The sequence below is a fragment of the Cynoglossus semilaevis genome, chromosome 2 (assembly GCF_000523025.1).
Source record: "Cynoglossus semilaevis isolate Cse_v1.0 chromosome 2, Cse_v1.0, whole genome shotgun sequence".
Lineage (NCBI taxonomy): Eukaryota > Metazoa > Chordata > Actinopteri > Pleuronectiformes > Cynoglossidae > Cynoglossus > Cynoglossus semilaevis.
In genome coordinates, this window is record NC_024308.1 from 5025462 (window position 1) to 5047923 (window position 22462).

Below are 22462 nucleotides of genomic sequence, written 5' to 3' on the forward strand. Positions count from 1 at the left end.
TAATATTTTTGTGTATTAAATAAATTATGGTCCTGGTAGTAGGAAGGAAGGGCAACTTCCTTCAGAATCTCCTTGAATGGTAGATATAAATAATGAAATATCCCCAATATAATTCATGTATACACTCTCACATTGAAAATGTTTAAATCCAACACGCCTCGACATGTGTCCACTTGGCATGGACTTGTTAACAACGCTCCAAAAAGAACACTCAGCGATGACACAGGAGTCTTGGCTTTCTTAATCCTAACGTCTCCTCATAAATATTTGATGGAGCTCAGGTCGGGTTTCTGTGGGGAAAAGACCGTGACAGTCAGAAGCCCTTGGTTTTCTTTGGACTTCATGCACTTCGTGCAAAGCCTTGAGGCAGGGGTCTCAAACTAGTTTAGCCCAGAGGCTCAGTGCGATCCACCAATTGTTCTCATGCATCTCGTTATTTAATGACCACCTTCGAAAAAACCCACCACCTTCCTTGTTACCACACCAGAGTTACACAGGACCTGATCTTCGCCGCCTCTGATTGGCTGACTAAGGTTAGGGAATCCAAACTACTTTGATGGAGGTCAGTGATGCCTTCACTGTCCTAGCTGAATTGAAGGTCAAATTTACCTCAAGCTAAATCTATCAGCATTAAAGCTAAAATATAGGGTTTGTACTTATATCAGTGGTCACCAACGGTTTTTGTCAGGACGGACACAGAAATAAAATGGAGTAAAAACAGTATTTTTGTCTAACATCATTATTTGATGTTTAATTTGGAATCCAGTGTGTGTCCACGAATTATGTATTCATGTATTCATTTTAATTTTACCCAGGAGCAAACAGAACATATTCACAGTTGAGAGGCAAAAATCATGACATTTTTTTATTCCAACATCAAAACATTCACAGCTGGATGTTATAATCGAGGTGATGTACTTATGTGGCACACACACACACACACACACACCATCACAGAGTCTGATCAGAGCAGACAAACAGTAATGAATCCTGTGCTCTGGCCTTTAATGACCACTTAACAGCGACTGCCTCCTCAAAAGCCGTTCACAATTACACAAGAGCGGTACATTTCAAAGGAAGATGTGGAGGTAATGTTGGAGGAAGCATCAAAAATGGGTTGAGAACATCCACGTCAACTAGGATGACCACTTTAAAAATTACAAAAGGGAAGTCAAAAAGTCTCAAGACTAAAGAATTCTCCATTAAAGTCTATCTTGATGTTGTAATCTTTTTGCTTAAAGTTGTTTATTTACAAAGGTTAAAAAAACTAATAAAATGTGTTGGAAACATTGTATGTATAATTTATTTTCACAAAAGTCAAATTCAACTTTATTGTGCTGTTCAAATTCACAAAACAAGATTTGTCTAAATGGACTTTTCCTTTTTAAAGTTAAAAATGATCCTTCTCAAAAACAATATAACGGAATGTATTTACAGTCTGTGTTATTTGGATTTTGTTTTATCAATACAAAAAAAACAGAATGAAACAGCATTTGAAAAGGTGTTTCCTTGGTTTGATCCGTATTCTCGTCACTCTTTCTTCTTCTTCTTCCAGATATCAAACCAGCCAACGTATTCATCACAGCTACAGGAGTAGTGAAGCTAGGAGACCTGGGACTGGGACGATTCTTCAGCTCCAAAACTACCGCTGCTCATCTTTCAGGTTAGTCTCACACACACACTCACACACACACACACACATGCTCACATGCAGAGCAGGCCCCCAGTAATCACCCAGTGTTGGATGTGTTTCATTAGCCCAGATCCATGCGTCATGTCTGTGCTGCCGGGGCCCAGGTCTGTGCCCAGCCCCTTCATAGACTACTTAGCTACTTCCTGTTGCCTTGACCTTTAACCCTGACACAGATGAAAAGTGGCGAGAGCCCGGCCAAAACACACAGGGTTGATTGTGACTGTGTGTCATAAAACGCGCTGACCAACTTTACAATCAGACTCATTGTTGGCACCGATGGCTGTTTGTCACTGCTGGGAAATGAAATCGTGAAACACTCCATTTTTTTTCTTCCAGTTCAGTGAGAAGTGATGCCACAAATTAATACAATAACTTAGGTCTAACTTAAAAAAAAAAGTGTTTGTGACGTTGACGTTCATTGAGATTGACGTAACTAACGTTAGAATAGAAGCACATACAGACTGTGGGATGCGTTCAGTGACATTTTCTCCACACCTGTAACAAACTGGTGTTAACGCAGATGCACACACATGTTCTTTACTTTCAGGGTGTCGAATTGTTTAAGACATAATTATTTTTGTAACCCATCTGTTCCAATCACAGCTGTATGGTACAGCTTTACTAATGTATTCTTATTCTCAGTGGAAGTGTTTTGTTTTTTTTCTAACAGAAAATTGTCCTTATAGAAGAAGAAATGTGACCATCAGATATTTATTCACATTAAAAACGAGAGTCACCGTTAAGGCCTTGCTTGTTTCAACATACAGTCAGTGGACAATGTGTCAAGAATTACACCACGTATTTCAGTCACAGACACCAGAAGAAGTTGAATTTCACACAGGAATATATATGCTGCAGTGATGCTTCCGTGCTGAGTTGTTATTGCCACAAACGGTGGACTATTCTCAGCCTCCTTTACATCAGCAGCAGCAGCAGCAGCAGCAGCAGCGACTGGCAGCAGCACCTCAGGCTTTGAACGTGTGAATCACATGATAAACTCAGCAGAATCCTCCATCGGTTCCAGCAGAGCTGGCTGAAAACGCCTGTTGTTGCTCATTAAACGTTGAGTCCGCAGCACCCTCTTTAGGCTGGCAGAGGACATAGTCAGCTGCAGCAGACGACAGGTTAGCTGGGAGAGAGCAGCCCTTCATGTGAACCACAGGGGAAATCTTTGTTGAATATGATTAAATCAGAGCATGGGATTATTTCATTAAAGATGAGCTTGTGTTTGGGAAAAAAAAACATCTGACTATGAACTGCTGAGTATATATAATAACAGGGAAATCCAGTGTTTCAGACATGAGTTTACTGTACATGTATTGTCTGTCCCAGTATTTATCAATAATCTCATGTTTCTGATGTGTGTTTTTTTAAGCCTAATTAAATCTGAGGTCCACACTGTGGATCAGTGGTTCCCAAAGTGGGGGTCTGGGCCCTGCAGGGGGTGTAGTGTTTCTGTGCGGGGGGAGGAGACGGTGTGCAGTGACGGTATTTAACTCTTTTGGGAACTGAGCTGATTTGTAATCTGTAATCAAAGAGAGTATTGTGTGTGTGTGTGTGTGTGTGTGTGTACATGGGTTCTCACCTGACGCCCAAACTCCTCCCCCAGTTCAAGAACAGACAGGATAGGGTTAAATGTTCACTCTGACTTGACCACAGGTGTGAATAGGAGTGTGAATGGTTTTTGTGTGTCAGTTTGTGGTCAACTCTCCAGGGTTAATAAGATTAATTATATGAAGGATAAAGTGGTAAGAATGAAGTGTTTAAAAAAATTAAAATTAAAAATTTACATTTTAGTAAAAAAAAATTATCTTCTTCATGATAACATGGAAAGCTAAAAAACAGTTAATTACTTAAAATCCCAACCTTTAACAGGTTGTATGTAAAAAAAACAAACAAAAAAAAAACAGTTTCCATAAAAGTGTTTGGTATAAAACAAGACACAGTCGCAAAAAAAAAACAGTTTCCATAAAAGTGTAAAAACAAGACACAGTCGCAAACCAGTGAAATAATTGATCTTTCCTATAGTTTTAAACTGTTCTAAAAAGCAGAATGCCAGATTTTCTCCGATAATAGTTCCGTGTTCACTAAAGCGTTTCTCATTTCTTCCAGTAGTTACACGTTTCCCAGTTTCATTAAACACATGTAAGATGAGAGTTCTTGGTTTTCTAGTTAGAAGAAAACCATTTTCCAACAAGCAAGTGAATACGTGGATTCCCTGTGTCGTATAATCTGTTTTTTTCTTGGCGTTGGTTATGGCAAGTTAAAGTCTCCCTAATTAGGTCAAATAAAATCACCATGAAAAAAAAGAAACAATAATTAGGCTGTGAAGCCTTTTCATGAGTTATCTGCAGAATCAGGTTCTCCAGTTTCAGGTGGGCCTGACCTCTCACCAAGGGATTTGTTGTGCGTCGCCGACGTCTCCTCTTGACATTTATTACAATCTGCTCCGACCGTCTGTCATCCAGTGTCACCTGTCCTTCTGTCCTGCCGCCGTGTACTTCTCTTTTCTACTCCTTGACTTCCAGTAAAGGTGAATGAGAAGGATAAGGGAGGGGTGAGAAAACCAGAGTCAGAGACTGAGAGACAACAAGACAACACGGGGAACAGACAGACAAAGAACGGGAGGAAGAGAGAAAAAAGGCGATGTGTCAGAAGGAAAAGACTGAAGAAGAAGAAGGAAAAAAAAAAGAATGGTTGACAAAGAAACAAGAAAGGGAAGGTGGAGTCTGCTGGCGCGAGAGATGAGGATGTGACAGAGTGACACTGAAGAAAGAGGAGAAAAGAAAAGAAGAAAGTTGGGAGCAAAGTAAGAGGAGAGAATATGACAGTGTGACAGGAAAAGGGAGGAGAGAGAGAGAGAGAGAGAGAGAGAGAGGGAGAGATAGAAAGGATTTGAGGCAGAGGCCTGGTGTGTGTGTGTGTGTTTGTGTGCGTTTGTGTGCACGTACATGTGCTCGTATGCCCAATGGAGTGTCAGCGTGGGTCTGTAATGAGCTCAGCCACCCAGCTGAACAGTGGAGCTGAGATGGAGGTCCAGGCATACAGCCTGTCAGCTCCCAGGCTTTCAACTCAGCAGCCTACAGACACACACACACACACACACACACACACACACACACTGACTGACTTTATCTCCTATACAAATGTTGGGCTGTACATACACACACACCCATGTCCACTTCAGTCCGTGCGCACTGATATGAAAGAGCTGATTATAATTCCCTTCGACTCGTCCTCAGACGTACACACGTCTCTGTTTGGGCCGTGGGACCAAAAATAAAGAGAGGTATTTTAAAGACACCCACTCCGCACTTGGTGCTTTCCAGGGCACGGCATCAGTAGGAAGTGATATGACAAGAGCCGGATTAAAGTGTAAAAGATAAAAGAGCAAAAAAACCGAGTAGTAACAGAAGAGCTACTGCACTCATTACAGAAGAGTAAGAGAGACTAGCCAATTGGCAGTCGTACTGTAAGTACTGTAATATACCTGCAATTAACACCAGTAATGAGAAAGGTGATAACGATACGTTAAGGGGAAAATGGAAAAAAAACGAGAGGCTGATGTTAGAGATAAAAAAAAAATAATTTTTTTTTTGGTTACGTGTTTATTATTGAGTTATTTGAAGAAGCCAAGAATGTGAGTCGTGAACGAAATACCTGTAGTTTGTCACCTAAAAGTGGAGACGACAGACAGAGTTAGAGAAAACGTCCCAGCTGTGTGACGAAGCCTGAACTTTTTCAGACAGAACAGTTTTAAGGTTTTTTTTTTTTAAGGTTTCTCGTCATTTTCACATGGCTGTGTTGTTAGTGAACTGAAAGGAATATAATTGTATCATACAGTGTATGGTTAAGACTATCATATCAAACTGGGACTAAGTTGTGTTTAATGTGAAGAGTGAAGTAGTTAGTTTAGGTGTTCAACTAGTCTAAACCAGGGGTCTCAAACCTGAGGACCATAGTCATTTAACTGGAGGTCCAAGATTCCACTGATGTCTTTCAGATGTCTGCGTCTTATATAGAATCAGGAAGGTGATAAATGGTACCAAAGCAGGAGGACGGTGGCACCGTTGTCTTTAAAAGTTCCCAAATGTAATATGTGTTGAATTAAAAAGACGGGTTTGTGGGGGTCTTTGTACCTTTGTGAACCTCCGACACACTGACACATGAGCTGCACAGGCTAAGAAAAGAGTGCATGTTCATATATACATCCACCACAATTGAAATCAGTCTCAACATGACTCTCAATTTACCGGCATGAATAAGTAATGCTCCATAAATTTAGCTTTCTGTCGAAGCTGGAAACCAGCGCTGCAGCCTTTAGGAAAAGAACGAAAAGGAAAAAAAACGAAAAAAAAAACAAAAAAAAAACCTCCTACTATTAGCATAGAGACGCCGATTCTTTTAATCATGTAATAATGAATGTTAGGGGAACATGTTCAGACTGTTCAATGAGACCCTAACAACACACACGCTAACACAAAGGCACAGTTTCAACCTGATGACCAATTAAAAGCCGTAATCCCCCCTTCCCTGTTTGTTCTTCTGCGTGCTCTCCGTTGCTCCTGGCTGTGCAGAGGCTGATTATTTTTGGAACGACAGGTAACACTTCATTATTCACTGGCGCACCTTTAAGATAAAAGCCTATTTTCTCAACTCATTAGATGTGCACAGAAATTAAAAGGACTTCCCTTACACTTCAAAACTAATAGCTCCTCTGTCTTAGCTCCATTAATTGCCATTACATTAGTTCAACTTTCCTCCCGTGCAGTCAAAGGACTGCGCGGTCCTAATGAATGTGTGTAACTACAGTTATAATGTGTGTGTGTTTGCACCCAGCTGCGGTTTTCTCCGCTCTGTTTGACTGTGTTGTTTTTTTTGTCCTCAGTTTTTTTTTTCTCGTCTCACAAACCAAACACAAAAACTCTGATTTCTCGACTTTTAGGACAAGTCACAGAAATCAACAAACCAAAAAATGACTCACAAAACCAAACATTTATAGAAAAATAAAGTGAGATTTAAGTAAGATATCAAGATGCAGTTCTAGAGTGTTAAAACCAAACATTTATAGAAAAATAAAGTAAGATTTAATCAAGATGCAGTTCTAGTGTGTTAGGAAAAAACAACAATTTTAGTAGTGTTTCTTATATAAGACAGAGAAGACTCAGATTAGAGTCACAGACATGCTGTAACCCATGTTGGGTTGCCAGATTTGATAGAAAGACCAAACTGATCTCAACCAGAACTTAACTTAACTTAAAAACTTCTTTTCCTTATTTCTAATCACAACTTCTAATTACAACAGTTGCAGCAGACCGGACAACACTAGCACGAGGAACGCCGTTCGCACGGCTTTTCAGAAAAGCAGACCATAATCAAATTCAGTAGAATTTATTACACAGCGTTGGGGTCTGTTTTATGTAGGAATCCCACTTTGAACTCAGGAAGAATCGCCCAGTAGGAATATAAATAGATGGCAACAACACCCAGGAGAACGGGACGATGTGGATTATTCTGACACGTAAAGCTTCTTTAAGATACACACACATAGAGACGCGTTTAGTCGTATTCATCAATGTCACTGATGAAAGTCCTAATCCAGCGCGCTCTGTGTGACTTTCTCTGTATTTAGGTAAGCCTTTAATACGCATGTTTGCTTCAGGCCATCGCACAGATTTAAACTTTGCGTGAAAAGACGGGTAAAAAAAAAAAACATTCTCCATTCTTCAAACATATGCGATTAATGTAAAAAAAAAAAAAAACCCAGCTTGATTTTCTCCTTCGACTTTTACATGTAGAAATTCCCCCAAACAGAAAGCAGAACGACGAAAGCATCGCGTCACAATTAGCAAAGAAAGCAGCAAATCTCCAAAGCTTTCTGCGGTGTGTCGTGGACGTAGCGTCGCGCTGAGGTTCCTGACGATCTGATTCTCTGGAGCTCGGCCAGTCGCTATGGCAGGTTGGGATTCTTGAATTTCACGAGCAGAGCCAGGAGCTGGCCAACCTTCCAGGCTCCGCCAGTGTTGCCTGCGCATATTTACCGACTACTGTTTCAGATCATTACCGAGTCTGAGTAATCAGAAGTGATTTATGTGTAGTTTGTGTGTGCCAGTATGTCTGCTGTACACATGTACGTAACTTTGCGGTACTTTTGCAATTGCATGCACCGTATTGGTGCACGTGATGATATCCAAACTTGTTAAAGGTCGTCATGGTCAAATTAAGGTCGGCATCCACTCTGAAGTCTCTGTCCTTTTTTCTTCTTTCCTTTTTTTTTTTTGTTCTTTTTTTAAAAAACATGTTGAGCACTGCAGCCTCAGAATGTGTCAGTGTGACACATTCGACACCTCTGTTCCTCACCCCGTTCCTCTGTACTGTGTGAGCTGTGTCAGTGGTGCTGATGAACCGTTGGGAAGCAGGGGTTTGCATTGCAAAATGTTAACACTCACGCTCTCTTTTTGTCTTGTTCTCCCTTCCTGCATCTGTCTGTCTCTCCCCTCTCCTCCTCCTCCTCCTCCTCGACCCCCGCCCTCACCCTCCTCTCCTCCCTCTCCCCTTTGCCTGTGTTCCAGTGGGTACTCCTTACTACATGTCACCAGAGAGGATACATGAAAACGGATACAACTTCAAGTCTGACATCTGGTCGCTAGGATGCCTGCTGTATGAGGTAAACTTTGGGAATGTGTGCACACACACACACACACACACTGTCACCCTGCAGTCGACTGCAGGAGTGACACGAGAACACATTGGCCCAGACACACATGTAAACAAACAAACAAACAAACAAACCATCCTCAGACCCACATGTTACAGAGAATTGTAAGAAATGTTGGTGCTTTCCCTCTGACTCTGCACAAACAATGATCTTCTTAAGTCATGCAAACAAAATTGATGCACGCTTTATTGACTTGTACAAAGCTAAAAATATCACCTGGAAAAGATTTCTTCTTTACTTTTCCTCCACTGTATTCCTCCATGGGTCCCACTCTTGTCCCCGCCAAGGCCACGAGAGACTTTGAATTAAAGTTCTTTTGTGGAGGAACCTGCTAAACGTTGAAAAGCTGTTGAGTGAAGGGAACTGACATGACCATGTGTTTTAGATGAGGCGGCCCAGTGACACTGACTAGTTTGATTAGTGGGGAGTGAAACACCACAGGGCTGTGGACCACACCGAATAGAGACAAGCCCCGGGAGGAGAACACAGCGCAGGGAACAAAGGCAGACGAGCGAGGGGCAGAATAATGATGGACACGGATGATAGCAGTCAATCTGATTTTTCACCTTGCCAGCCGTCACATGAGCTGAATACAAACAGACAAGCACAAATTCAAAGGCACACTCTCGGCCAAGGAAACACCCACCTTTTTTTTTTTTTTTTTTTTTTCTCCCTCCTCTCCCCCTACGTCTCTCTCTCTCTCCCGACTCCCCTGAGCTGCTGATCACTGGGGCTGCATTTCAACGCACCGGTGAGTGCAGGCGCTCTACAGCGCCTCAGGCAAAGAGGTGCTGATAACACCAGGCAGAAGTTTGAGCTCAACTTGTAGGTCATGGTTGCTCAGAGACCACAGTCCTTCATGCTAATTAGTTCCCCACAATGCATTGTGGCTGGCTGAGAGCACAGGGTGCTGCAGGTCATGTTCTGTTTTTGGATTTTTAATGTGTGGTGGACAGAAGTTGCTACTTTTACTCTTCATTAAAACTGATTTCACGCAGGTTATTTTGTTAGAACCGGTGCACTTTTTGTGACTTCAAATATTTTTATGTGAAAAGTTGTAGTAGTTTTTACTTTGATATAGTAAAATTGCAATATTAATGGTTTTATAATTAATTAGAAAAAAAAATACAGGTGGCAACTTAAAGGTGTCAAACATGTCCATCTACCTGAACTATATGTGTGTTGACTTTTTTTTATTTATTATGAATAACTGGGATTAATCCACAGCTCCTCTGTGATAAATTTGATTTTAGAAAATTGTTTTCATTCTACTTTCTAATGCTGTGAACGACTGGATTTCCTAAATTGAGATACAACGAGAATATTGTGTGGTCGCAACTATTAAAAATACTGGAAAAAACAACAACAAAAATCCCTACTGAACCTTTTGACCATTTAAAACATTGGAGATCTTTTATTTTTTATTCTATATTTTTTGTTTGAGGAAATACTATACTTCACCATTTCAGCCTGGGTTCAATGCTTTTTTTTTCTTTGACAGTTTTATATAGAAAAAAAAATGCGATGCTGAGGTACAGTTAAGAAAACCTGGAGAGCAATAGGAAGAAAAAAAAAGTTGAGGAGACCTTTAATTCCCAAAGGGTCGTCAAAAGACTGAGACTAAAGATGAAAAGGCACATAAATGCATAAGACCAGTATAGGAAGGTAAAAGAGAGGGGTGAGGGCAGGGGCGGTTCAGGTCGTGAGAGAGAGAGCGTACAGAGAGAAGAGATGGACGGTCGGACAGAGGGGGAGCGGAGAGGGAGGGGTGGAAGAGCAGAACAACAAATGGTGAGAGCGGGGTTATNNNNGGGGGGGGGGGGGGGTGCACTCTGACAGAGGACTTACTGTGGGTACAGGAGCACAGACAGATCTCCAACCATCAGGTCAAGGTGAGCCATGCATGAGCCTGTGGAGATGAAGATTTTACAGCCTTATTGTTACCAGAGGAGAGCCCACTGCCTCATGCATATTCTCTTTGAAGAACAGACCCTTGTTTCGCCATCTTTTTTTTTTTTGGTGAAAGGGCTCTGCTGTACGTTGGGTGTCAGGAAACCTGCCTCCTTCTCTCCCGAACCGTCTCCTCCTCGTTCTTCTCTGCTCTGTTCTCCTCCCCTCTGCTGGTTTTCCCTCTGTGTTCTTTTTCCTTCCCTCACTTAACCTTCAGGCATCAGAAATTCACATAGAAATCCTTCCCTGATCTCTCTGGTGCTCATTGATTTCACTCTGGACATACAGAAGGAGCTTAGGTTTTTTTTTTTTTTGAGTGTGTGTGTGTTAGTGTTTGTATCCAAGAGAGTTGGACTCCTTATGTGTGAAACAGCTCCATTTGAGTGAGGCCTGCATTTCTCATTCTTGAGCCCCAGGGTTGGGCGAAGGTCCGAAGGGTCCGTCTGTCAATATCTGGTCATCGTATCAGCGTCCGTCTTCATCTTCTATTCTGTTTGATCTTCTCTCTTCCTGTCTGACCTCATTACATCACCTGACCCTGCCCTGTGCTCCCTCACCTAAACGTTCTCACCAAGGTGACGAGGGACGGCGCTCCCGTCAGGGTCATCTCTTATTCTGACCTAGAAAATATTGGAGTTTAGTCACACGTCAGTCAATAAGACCTCAGTCTCTGGGCTCTCTCTCTCTCTCTCTCGCTCTCTTTCTGTTTTCGGCTCAACATCAGAACAACTTTACATCGACAGGTTCTCACCCCCCACACACAGAACCATGCATGTGTTGTGGTTGTACAAAGGTTGGTGGAGGAGCTTCATAGAACCGTATCTCCATCCTGTACGGAGCTCAGACTTCCGTTCCTTTTACTGCGTCCATGTCCCGTCCTTCACTTCCTGTTTCATTCCTGTCCGTCCGCCTCGTGTCTCGCTGTTTGGTTTATGAGTCTCCAAAGAGTCGAGTTCCCAGCAGTTGGCTTTTACTTGACTTTACTGTGGTTTTCTCTCTAACATTTAAAAGTAAATCTGTAGGTGTGTGGGCAGTGGTTAGAGGATGCTCTTAGTTTTGGTGTTTCTGTTTTGAAGATGGATTCAACCCAAAAAAAACAACGCAAATGAAAGGCAGTGAATGTAGCACAACCTGTTCTGTGGAGTACAGCCAGTGAATATCAACAAAGTCGTCTTTTCTCTATGTAGGGACCGCTTGACGACATATTTGACCAAAAGTCGTTCTAACGCCGTAAATCAGAGGAAAGACCAATATCTTCTTTATAAACCTCTATGTAGGGACCGCTTGACGACATAGTCGATCAAAAGTCGTTCTAACGCCGTTGATCAGAGGAAAGACCAAGTCATCGAGGAAGTCGTAAACCGAGGACCTCCTGAAATGGCAAGGGAACGTAAAAGCATATAAGCATCATATATTTGGATTTAAAATGCTGTTGAAGAAACTTTTTTTCAATCCTGGTCTATCACAACGGCTCAACCGTCCTCACAGCCATTGGACTAACAAGACCTCAGTCTTTCTAGAAATGAATCGAGGCACATGAATATATGTTGAGTTGGTTCAGAGATTTCCCCAACTCCACTTGTAACTCCTTTGTATTTTACATACATTATGACATTTTGATCATTTAGACTCACAAAGTCTGCCAGAAAATACTGAAAGCTCTTCATCTTCCACAGTTCAAATCCCGACAGTGAGTTTAAGACGGAGCACAAGGTCGTGGAGTCTTTGTCTTTTTCCCGTGGAACTGTGTGGCGCTCTTTCAACTCCCGTGTCTGTTCTTCTCTTTTTTATTGTGTTGAAGCGGCGACGTAATGACTCCACTGGGTGTACTCGAGGTATATTTTTAATGACTGTCTCTGCTCGCTGACTTATTGCCTTGATTAATATATCATCACAAAAGCCACATGAAGGGCCGACGAGAACATAAAAAAGTCATGTTTTTCTGACTCTCTGCGCTCGTGTTTACGTGTGTACTTGGAATAAAGAGAGTGTTTTAAAAGGACGGGGAGGTAAAGAGGTGAAGTACGAGCCTGTCTTGTATGCGTGTGTGTGTGTGTGTGTGTGTTAGCATTTAGGTGTTTATTTTGATGTGGCGGATGCTGGTAATTCTATGTGTATTCATAATTAAGTGAGAGAGAACTTGTGAGAAGCCCTTTGGTCCCAGGCTTTAGGAGCTCTAGGGATAAAGGTTGGGGGGGGGTGTGGGGGGGGGGGGGGGGGGGTGGGGGGGGGCAGAGGGAGAGGACGGGAGCTTCTCTCAGCTCCTTGTTTTAATTGGTGCACAGGGAGAGAGACTGGAGAGAGTGAACTGGATCACTGTTAATTGTGTGTGTGAACACACACGTACACACACGTGTGTGTGTGTGTGTGTGTGTGTTTGTGTGTATTCCTTGTACATGGGCAGTGATTCTGGCTCCAAAGTGCATGGATGGTCTGAGGAGGGCAGCACTGGGCCAGCTGAGGAGGACCTGGGGAACAAAGGAGTGTGTGTGTGTGTGTGTTCCTGGTACAGATATACTTGTGGGAACCATTAAAAAAATACCATTATTATTGGGGCATTTTAATGCCCCCCCCCCACTGAGAGAGAGGGGGCTTTAGTTGAGATTTGAAGAGGTATAAAACCTGAGTTGATTATTGAGCGTACACATATACTTGTAATTATTAGGTCAAGGTGCTATTGAATCAATTATGTCCATGTGAAGTCCACACAAAAACACACAAAAACAGATTGTTTGCGTGTGTGTTTTCATTCATCTCTCAGTAAGGGTGTGGGTGTGGGTGTGTGTTTTTTTTTTTTTTGCCACCAGCAGCTCACACCCCTAAGCAGACAGCAGGCATGCGTGTGCATTGTATGTCTTTCGAATATCAATGAACCACACACACACACACACACACACACACACACACATTCACATCGACACACCAGGGATGTAGAGGTCAGAGAGTGAGTCAATCATCTAACCCTGCGATGACACAGTCTGAAAATGGAGTAGGTGTGTGTGTGTGTGTGGGCCTGCATTTTCATGTCTGTGTGTGTGTGTGTGTGTGTGTGTGAGAGAGCACGGGGCCCGCAGCTGTCAGGGGCTGGGAGCAGCAGGCACTAATGAAGCAGATGAATAGTGCAAAAACTCCCAAATACAAACAGGACAGTTGACATTTTTCATCTGTCAAAAGGAGAAGATGCATGAAAATACGACGGGCTCTTGTTTAACCCTTCGCCTCCTGGTGTGTGTAGAAGGCAGCCTGTGTGTGTGTGTGTGTGTGTGTGTGTGTGTGTTCCTGTCCCGCCTCTCTTTTTCTTACCTACTCACGGAGGTGAGTTATGGAGAAGTGCTAACTGTCCGTCACACAGAAAGGTACGCCGTTAGACCGTGTATGTGTAAAAAAAAAAAAATTAAACAAACATCTTATTATAGTCTACACCAGGGGTCACACCAGGGGTCACCCCTGGACAGAGACCTTGGGGGCCAGACACTCAGATAACGAATGAATGATAGATAATAGATCAGATAATGAATAATGAATTAAAATAAAAATCACCCATTTTATATATTATTAAATTTTTTTTTTTTTTACAAAATTGAACACATTTTATATTCATAGTCATGGGCCGAATTAGATGGTTTGGCGTGCCTGATGTTGCCCGCATGCCTCCAGTTGATGATCACTGTTTTATTGTTTATACTTTACTTCGTTTTTTTCTTTTTTTCTTGTTGAAGAAGAATCGTTTGGAGTACGGTTTAATCTGAGCTTTAATTATACGTCTGTAGCTGCATCCACTCTCTTGTAGTCTTCACACATTATCACTAACTGTCCAAGGGCTGAACTGCCCTCACCTGTTGACAGCTGGTATTGCCCCCCCCCCACCCCCCCCCATGACCCTGGAACGGAATAAGCTGAAGAATAATCTAATTATTTTGTGTATAAAATAAAACTGTAGAAACTGCACATGAAGTAGCAGTTCAGGAGAGAATTTGTAGCAGATTTTTTTCCGTGCAGTTCCATTCCAGTCAGGAATTATCAGATGGTTTTTTGGTGTTGGTAAATGTATTTTAAAAAATATACAGTAAATTATGAAGATATCATGATTCTTGGTGGAACATTGGGAGAAGTCAGTTTAGAGATACGCCCCCTACTGTTACGTGTACTACCCGAGTATATAGATTTTGAAAGGACGGTGCGTTCATGTGTGTGAATAATGGCTGTTTTCCCCATCATCATACATTACAATCTGAACTTTAAGGAAACGGGAACAGTAAGAGGTTTTGTTACTAATGAAGGGGCAATACTGCTGACAGTGTCAGACGTCTCCAAACACAACTCATCACTGTCACACTCCTGCTGGGCCCAGTCTCAGTGGCAATTACCAGAGCAGAGGGGCAGAGCTGTCCACAGGAAGAGGGAGGGAGGGAGGGAGGGAGGGAGATCATTTCATATTTGGTCTTCATCTTCATGTATTCATCGGAAGGCTTTGATTAATGGATGAAATTAGTGAGGGGTGATGAATGTTGCCCGGACCTCACTGCCCACTGGAGGCTGTGACATACGTAGGGGCAAACTGTCAAACTTTTCTCTTTCTGCACCATCAAAGCTTGACACATCTTTCTGTAGGGATGGGAAATTGAAGAAATGACTTTAAATTGGTCTGACTTCAACAGCACTTTTTTTGGTAAGTGTCAAAAGGTTTCCATCATGGCTACAAAAATAGATAACTCCAATAACAACTCCCTGCAATTATTCCCTGGAGAAATCAGCAGACGTGTTATTGGTGACTGTTTCTGGAGTTTTTCTGGAGAAATTCTATTGAATAATTGTTATTCTTATTATTAGAATAAATTCCTCTGTCATTTTAGTGGAGGCCAAGTTTAGCTCTGGTGAAATCTCCTCATTTGTTTACCATTTCTTTCACAAATAACTGTGACACTGGAAAAAACATGTCTCCACTAGGTGGCATTAGTGCACTCCCCTAAGGTAAAAAAACAAGGAAAACTTAAATCTGTTTTCCTCAGGGATTTATGTTGTACTAACCACTGGCTCGGTCATTAATAAAGAGACAGCATTTTAGCAATCAGTGGTGTAGGGCCGCACAGTGGATGGTGGTGAGCGCTGTTGCCTTACAGCAGTGATTCCAACCATCTCGATCTCTATCATTGCTAAACTTTTTTGAAACAATTTCTCAACTGAACAAAGGCAGTTATATTGAAATTAAGGTCAGTTTCACACAAATAAAGAAAATGTTGAGAGTGAAATTAATTTGCCTTATTGTATCATCGCTGCAGTATGGTCCACGCCCCTTTGTTTGGGAACTACTGAGGGTCCATCTAAATCGACCATAGTTCTGGGTACTCATGAATCAGGACGTGACAAATGCACTCAAGTTTATAAAAAAAAAAGTAGATTCTCAATGTGATATTGAAACTCAGCCAAATGTGTATTTTTTCGTAGCCCAGAAATTATACATTTCTAAAAGAAGGCAAACGGTAAACGCTGCTAGCCCAGAAATTATACATTTCTAAAAGTAAACGCTGTCTGTAAAATATTCACACACTCGGTGCTGCTTCTCTACCGTAGCCGTAGAAGGAAGCTCCTGCCGTGAACGATTGTCCCTCACTGTCCTGTTCACACATCCTGTAACGTGTTTTGTTGGGTTGCGTTGTGCAGACGACGTACATTCACACCAGGCTGCGGTTTCTTTCTGTAGGGAACGTTTCCATCTGGATCCATGAGTGGAGACACTTTTCTCGTCTACTTTCACACCGGCAGTTTGCAGCCTGTCAAACACATATTTAAAAATATAAGGGGCGGGGGGGAATAAATAACCAAATTTCATGTACACACTTTGATATCTTCGTTTGACTGTTTTCTTTGTCTGAAGCGCCTGGTTCCAGTTTGCCACCAACTCACTGTAATAAATTAACACATCACAAGTGTAAAAAAAAAAAAAAAACTAATCAAGGTCACATTCAAGCTGAGGTGTAGTGAAACTGATGTAGACACTCGCACTCAACCCTACAGGTAGTTTGGACCGAGCGTCTTTGACGCAAATGCGTACGTTGTGGAAGTTGGTAAAATGTAGAAAACACGTGTCTAATGTTGTCAGAAACAAACTTTCAACAGATAGAACTGTATGAAACCCTCGGAAAATTAAGAATTAATCCCTCAAATTCCCTTGAACAGGTCACGACCTAAAGCTGAAATACAGACTGAACGTACAGTGTTGGTTAAACACCTGGTACAAAGTCTTTTTATGCCCCAAAAATACAGGTCTAGTGTTTGGATCGTGTTCTTTCTGCACGCTCCATTTTTTCTGGGCTGTTCCACCGAGGAGGTACTGACACGCTTTCTATGCCAGATGCCGGTCCTGATAAATGGCTGCGGTGCAATGTTCTACCTGGGGTTAAGTATTGTGCCCACCGACGTACACAGCTGTACTTGAACCTCGGCCAAATTTAACTCGGTGCCCGCTGAGCCACAGCCATATTTTAAAAATTGTAGTTGTAAATGAATGAGATCGTCCACAGGCTGAAACATCTCCTCTGTCTTATCTGCTCCACTGTCCCGACATTTATTAGAATTTAAAATAACATTATAAACTGGGGATTGAGTCAAAAAAACACCACTGACCTTATTGATATAATTTATAAACTGGGGATTGAGTCAAAAAAAACACTGACCTTATTGATATAACGGCAGGTGTTTTAACAACTCATCTCTTCATTAATCTTTATTACTTAATTACTTCATTTATTTGTTTGTTAGATTGGGGTGTCGGATCAGAGACCAATCAGAGACCCAGCTGTCCTGTAGACCTGAGCTGTCACAGACCACTGTCCAGGTGGACCACAATCTTGTCCCCCAGCCCCCCATGTGACCGCCAAGTCAGAGGTCACTCTTAAAAACATTGAAAACGTGTCCGATCTCGGGCCACATGTGAGAATGGCCTGGGTCGAATCATGAAAAATCTGATTTGTTCTGCTCACACTGTCGTATAATAATCAGATGTGGTCAACATATGGTCAAAAATGGGATTTGGACCACTGCCGTGGCGTGGTTGTCTCCCTATTTTCACTACACAGCTGATGACTCTTTGTTCCCCCCTCTCTTTTTTTTTTTTTTTGTCTTTTCTGGTTCCGTCCCTTTGTTTTGCCTGTAATCACTAGAGGATGAATTTTTTCCTAGCTGCTCCAACAAACAGAAATGTCCCTTCTCCTCTTACTTTTCTTTATTTTGTGGTTTCCTCTCATTTTCGTCTTGCAGACTTTTTGGAAGTCATGCTCCTCTCAGGAGACAGGAAAAAAAAAACTACACATAGGAAACACATGGAATTTGTTTTTTTTTTTTTTAGCAAATTCAATTTTCAATTGAATTTCAGTCCATCGCTGACTTGATTACAAAGAAATGGAGGAAAAATCTGAAAACTGCTGCGATTATGGCACAAATGTCAGACGTCCGTCCGTCCTGGAGAACTGAAGGTTATCAGTGGTTATCAGTGGTTATCAGTGGTTATCAGAGGTTATCAGAGGTTATCAGTGGTTATCGAAGGTTATCGGAGGTTATCGGAGGTTATCAGTGGTTATCAGTGGTTATCAGAGGTTATCAGTAGTTATCAGTGGTTATCACCACCAGCTGTCATTTAACCCTTGGTTTCTCCTAGTGCGTTCTGATGTGTATCTGCTGTTGATGTTTGTTTTTGTTGTTGATGTTTCCATCCCGTCTTTTCATGATCCGTCTTCTGGTCTTGTGTCTGTTTCACAGATGGCAGCCCTACAGAGCCCCTTCTATGGGGACAAGATGAACCTATACTCCCTTTGTAAGAAGATAGAACAGTGCGACTACCCCCCCCTCCCCTCAGATCACTACTCAGAGGAGGTGAGTACTGTCAGAGGAGGTTGCCTTCAGCAGCTACTGCATGGAGTCACGTTGGACCTGCTCTGTGGTTTGAAATATCTCGTGTTAAGTCTTTTTTCCAAGGAGAAAAAAAAAAAAAAAAAAAAAGAACAAAGTTTAATTGACTCTCTCAGGAAACACATGTTGTTGTTTATTTTGCTTAGCGGTTGCACTGATTTTTACCTTCACTGACTGTTTAGCCAGTGCAATCCTCCCAACTGTCTGAGACACGATGTAAGTTAGTGATCAAAAGAGCAGCTATGATTTTAAGCCGCTTGTAAATTAAACGCACATATGAAAAGCATGTGGTCTGTGCTACAGTGAGGGGTCAGACCAAACGGGCCCGGGTGTCGTGTTTCACTAACTAAACGTTAAATCATCTGCTGTAATTCTGTGGAGACTTTTTCATGCGAGAGAAAAAAAAAAAGGTCCTGTAGTCTGGCTGTAGTTAAACATTGTCTCATTGCTGATTGGCTGTGACATGTGTATGGATGTGCGTGGCTTTGTGTTGCAGGTTCCGTTTGAGTGCATGGCTCTCTTTTCGCTGCTCTGTCTTTTTCCTTTAAATATAAAACGTGGAGCAAACCCATAAACACATGCACACGAGCTGGAAGCTCTGGTTTAACACTGATTGTTTGCTCTGTGAGAAAATCTGTGTCCAAAAAAAAAAAAAAAAGTGCCTGTGTTTGATTATATAAGTATATAATAAAATAGAGCGCTGTGCAAACGTTTTAGGCAAAGTGTTTACCTTTGCACTTTAAAAAAAAAAAATTGAAGCAAATTTTGTGAACCAGAAGCTCATTCTTAATAACATTTAACTGCAGGGGTCACAGCGTTTGTTATAATAAAAACAAAAATATGGGTCGTGGACCAAATATGAGACTAGTTGCTGCAACCGTTTAGCCTGGACAAGGGGGCAGCAGAGAGCCGGGTTCATCTACGACAGGTTTCAGAAAAAAGCCTTAAATTGCATTTGAATATAATATATATATGTGTGTATGTATATATGTATATATGAATATGTATGTATACATATATTTATGTGTATATATGTATGAAATGTATGTATATATACATATATATATATATTCATGTGTCTCAGGCTCTGTAGAGCTGGATTGTTTTTTTATTGGTTATCTACTGACGTTAGCTCTTCATTATTATGTTGTGGTGTAACGTCAATCATCTGGTCAACTCCTCGAGTTGCCCGTCAATATATTTTATCTTCTGAAAACCAGTTTTCTCTCTTCATCCTGAAGACCTGATGGTTGGTCAGTCAGTGACTGTCCAGAGAGCTCGCTGGACAAACGGCCAATCAGTGTTCTGACAGAACAACCTCACAGTCGGGCCACGTTCCACTTCAGGGTTCTGTTGTTGTTTACGTGTTTGTGCCTGTTAAATATTGCAGTATTTTTTTCATTAGGCTGATCCGGCCTAAGTGCAGGTTGTTTGTCACCCTTTTGTCTGTGTCTCTGTGTTTTTGTATATGCAAGAGATGGTGTGCAAGTTTGTATTTGTTGCTGTATATCCCTCCTCTCTCTCTCTCTCTCTCTCTCTCACACACAAACACACACTTGCACGCACACCACAGTGAGCCGCTGTGTTGCCCCACATGTCACCCCCATCCAGGAGAAAGGGAGACAAAGCGAAGGAGAGAGGGAATGATAGAGCGGGAGACAGGGCGATGGAGAGATGGAGATGAGGGGGGAGCCTGCAGCGCCTGTCTGGATGTAAACAATGCTCCTGAAGGATCGGCAGCAAACTGTCAGCTGCTCATCTTTGTTGTGTCATTTAACCATCTCCGTATCTGCCCCCCCCCATGCCTCCCTTCACCAGCTCCCACTCCCCCCCCTCTCCACCTGACACTCCCCCACCCCACTCTCCATGCAAAGAAGCACATGAATATTTTACATATCTGCCCCGCCACCCCACCTCTAAGCACCACCCCCACCCCCACCCCCACCGCCACTGCCATTCTGTGGGACTAATTCTCAGACTGTCTGAATTTGCATCTTTCTCTCACTTTCTCACTTACCGCACACACACACACACACATAGATATAGGCTGACGAGAAGCCATCCAAGCTGGTGCCATGCAACAGCGGCCGTCAGTGGACGGTTACCATAGCGACCTGGCGTAGAATTTATGTTTTTTTTTTTTTTTCCCTCTTCCTCTCCATCTTTTATACTCTTCTTTTTTTAATGATGGCGGTGGCTGTTCCGCCTGCAAGCCTGTCTATCTATCTGCTCCAATCATCCGCCCTGCTCAGCTTCAGTGTAAGTGCTGTCTCTGCATGGCAGTTGAGTGGCAGCTGTGTGTGTGTGTGTGTGTGAGTGTGAGAAGGCCGGGGTAGAGGAGTGTATTCAGCAGACCAGAAAGTGATTAGTGCAGTAACTGAGGCTCTTTGTCTCAGCTCACTTACCTGTTGGTTCATTATTCCTTTCATGGAAGTGAATTATTCAGAGACCAAAAAAATATATAAGCAGATCTGTGTCGGAATAAAAATGCAGCCGTTTTCAACCATTACAGCTGTTGTTTGTCAACAGGACCAAACTTTGGTCCAATATAGATTTTTAAGGTTTTTTTTTTTTATTTGCTCAACATATCATTGCAAGTATAACGTGACATGAACCTGTTGATTTTAGAATCTAATTAAATTATTTGCCCAATTATACAGACATACAAGAAAGTAACACACAAAATTATATTTTCAAATTTCCCCGGGTACCACCAGTGGACCTGGTACCACATTTTGAGCACCACGAGTCTCAAGCAACTAATGCGTAGAGAGGCCGAATCTTATAATTAGTATTTACTGTTAGTTAATTACAACTTGTTAATGTTGCAGAGGCTTATAATTAGTATTTACTGTTAGTTAAACCAGCACAGTGGTGTTGTTAATGTTGCAGAGCTCTTGCAGTGATATTCTGAGCACTTCAAAAAGACAGTACACATTGACATGCAGTAACAAACCGGTTGTACTGCATTTACTAAAAGTATCTGGTTTACTTTTTATTTTTTTATTATTTCTACAATATGTCTGATTGTGATGCAGTTTCAATAACGTCCTTATTTCCCCCCCCACCAACTCCCCTCTGATCCCTGTCAACAGCTGAGGAACTTGGTAGATATGTGCATCAACCCCGACCCCGAGAAGAGGCCGGACATCACCTACGTGTACGACATTGCCAAACACATGCAGAGCCTCACACAGGGCAGCTAAGCCCCGAAGATTTACTCACTTTATAGCTCGCAGAACTTCTCCTCCTCCTCCTCTTCCTCCTCCTCCTCCTCCTCCTGCTGCTCCTCCTCCTCTGCTTCTCCATGCTGGACTTGTAAACGTCTATCAGCTTTCACACAATAACTTACTCCAGAGTTTAGTTTCTTACAATAAAAAGAAAACATGTGTAGCAAATGTTATTTTTAGGATGCTGATGTAGTCTGTAGGAGGACCCACACCAAAACCATTTCTGGCCCCACATTTCTCCCACTTTTATGTTACAGCGCTGAAGGAGCTCAGACATGTGTGTGTGTGTCTCCTGCTCTGGTCTCACACTCACTCGTCTCCTCATGTAGTAAACTGCTATTAGTGAGCACTAGGGTTTTTTAAAAAACTTACATAGAAAGGGAGAGAAAAAAAATAGTATTGAACTCCGACAAATTATCTATGCAAATATGATGTCGACTCTGGTGTGATGAGAAAATGTAGAGGAATTGAAATGTGGTGTTAAAGGTGAGCGTTATCTCCTGGTGGTGGAGGTGAAGGGATGTATGAAGAAAGGCGAAGGATGGTATAGACGACAGGGTGGAAAATCATGGGCGGATGTCTGTGAATGTAGGCCGTTTGACACGAGTGTTGGGTTTTATTTTAGACCAAACACGGAGCGTCTCAGTTTGACAGCCTGAAGACGGCGGGACAAAGTTTAACAAAAGTGAATTTGCTGTTTACCTGTTTGTCACCCAAAAAAAAACAACCAAAAAAACAAACCCCAAAATATCTTCTACATTTTGCAGCTTAAACAAAGTAAAAGGTAAATGACGTGGTGTTGGTTTTTAAAACCTTAACGACCAACGAGTGCCTTAGACCCAGAGAGTTAGCGTTGCTGTGTCCGTTTGCTGTGTACGATCTGTTCCCCTTTTAACAAACCCTTTTTATTTTGGGCAGAAGCTGAAGAACGTCAGTGACTTGTGTTGCATCAGTTTCACAACAATA

At 42.1% G+C, this 22462-nt stretch overlaps 1 protein-coding gene across 1 annotated transcript in view; it reads left to right on the plus strand.

The window, feature by feature from the left end:
- The window catches only part of nek7 (NIMA-related kinase 7), a 61396-nt gene extending 39167 nt beyond the window's left edge, over nucleotides 1-22229 (plus strand). The window contains exons 7-11 of the mRNA XM_025064481.1: nucleotides 341-348; nucleotides 1552-1663; nucleotides 8266-8360; nucleotides 18117-18230; nucleotides 21362-22229. Of these exons, the coding sequence (XP_024920249.1) occupies nucleotides 341-348; nucleotides 1552-1663; nucleotides 8266-8360; nucleotides 18117-18230; nucleotides 21362-21472 (440 nt within the window). The 3' untranslated portion in view covers nucleotides 21473-22229. The remainder of the gene's footprint in view (nucleotides 1-340; nucleotides 349-1551; nucleotides 1664-8265; nucleotides 8361-18116; nucleotides 18231-21361) is intronic.
- The last annotated feature ends 233 nt before the right edge of the window (nucleotides 22230-22462 follow it).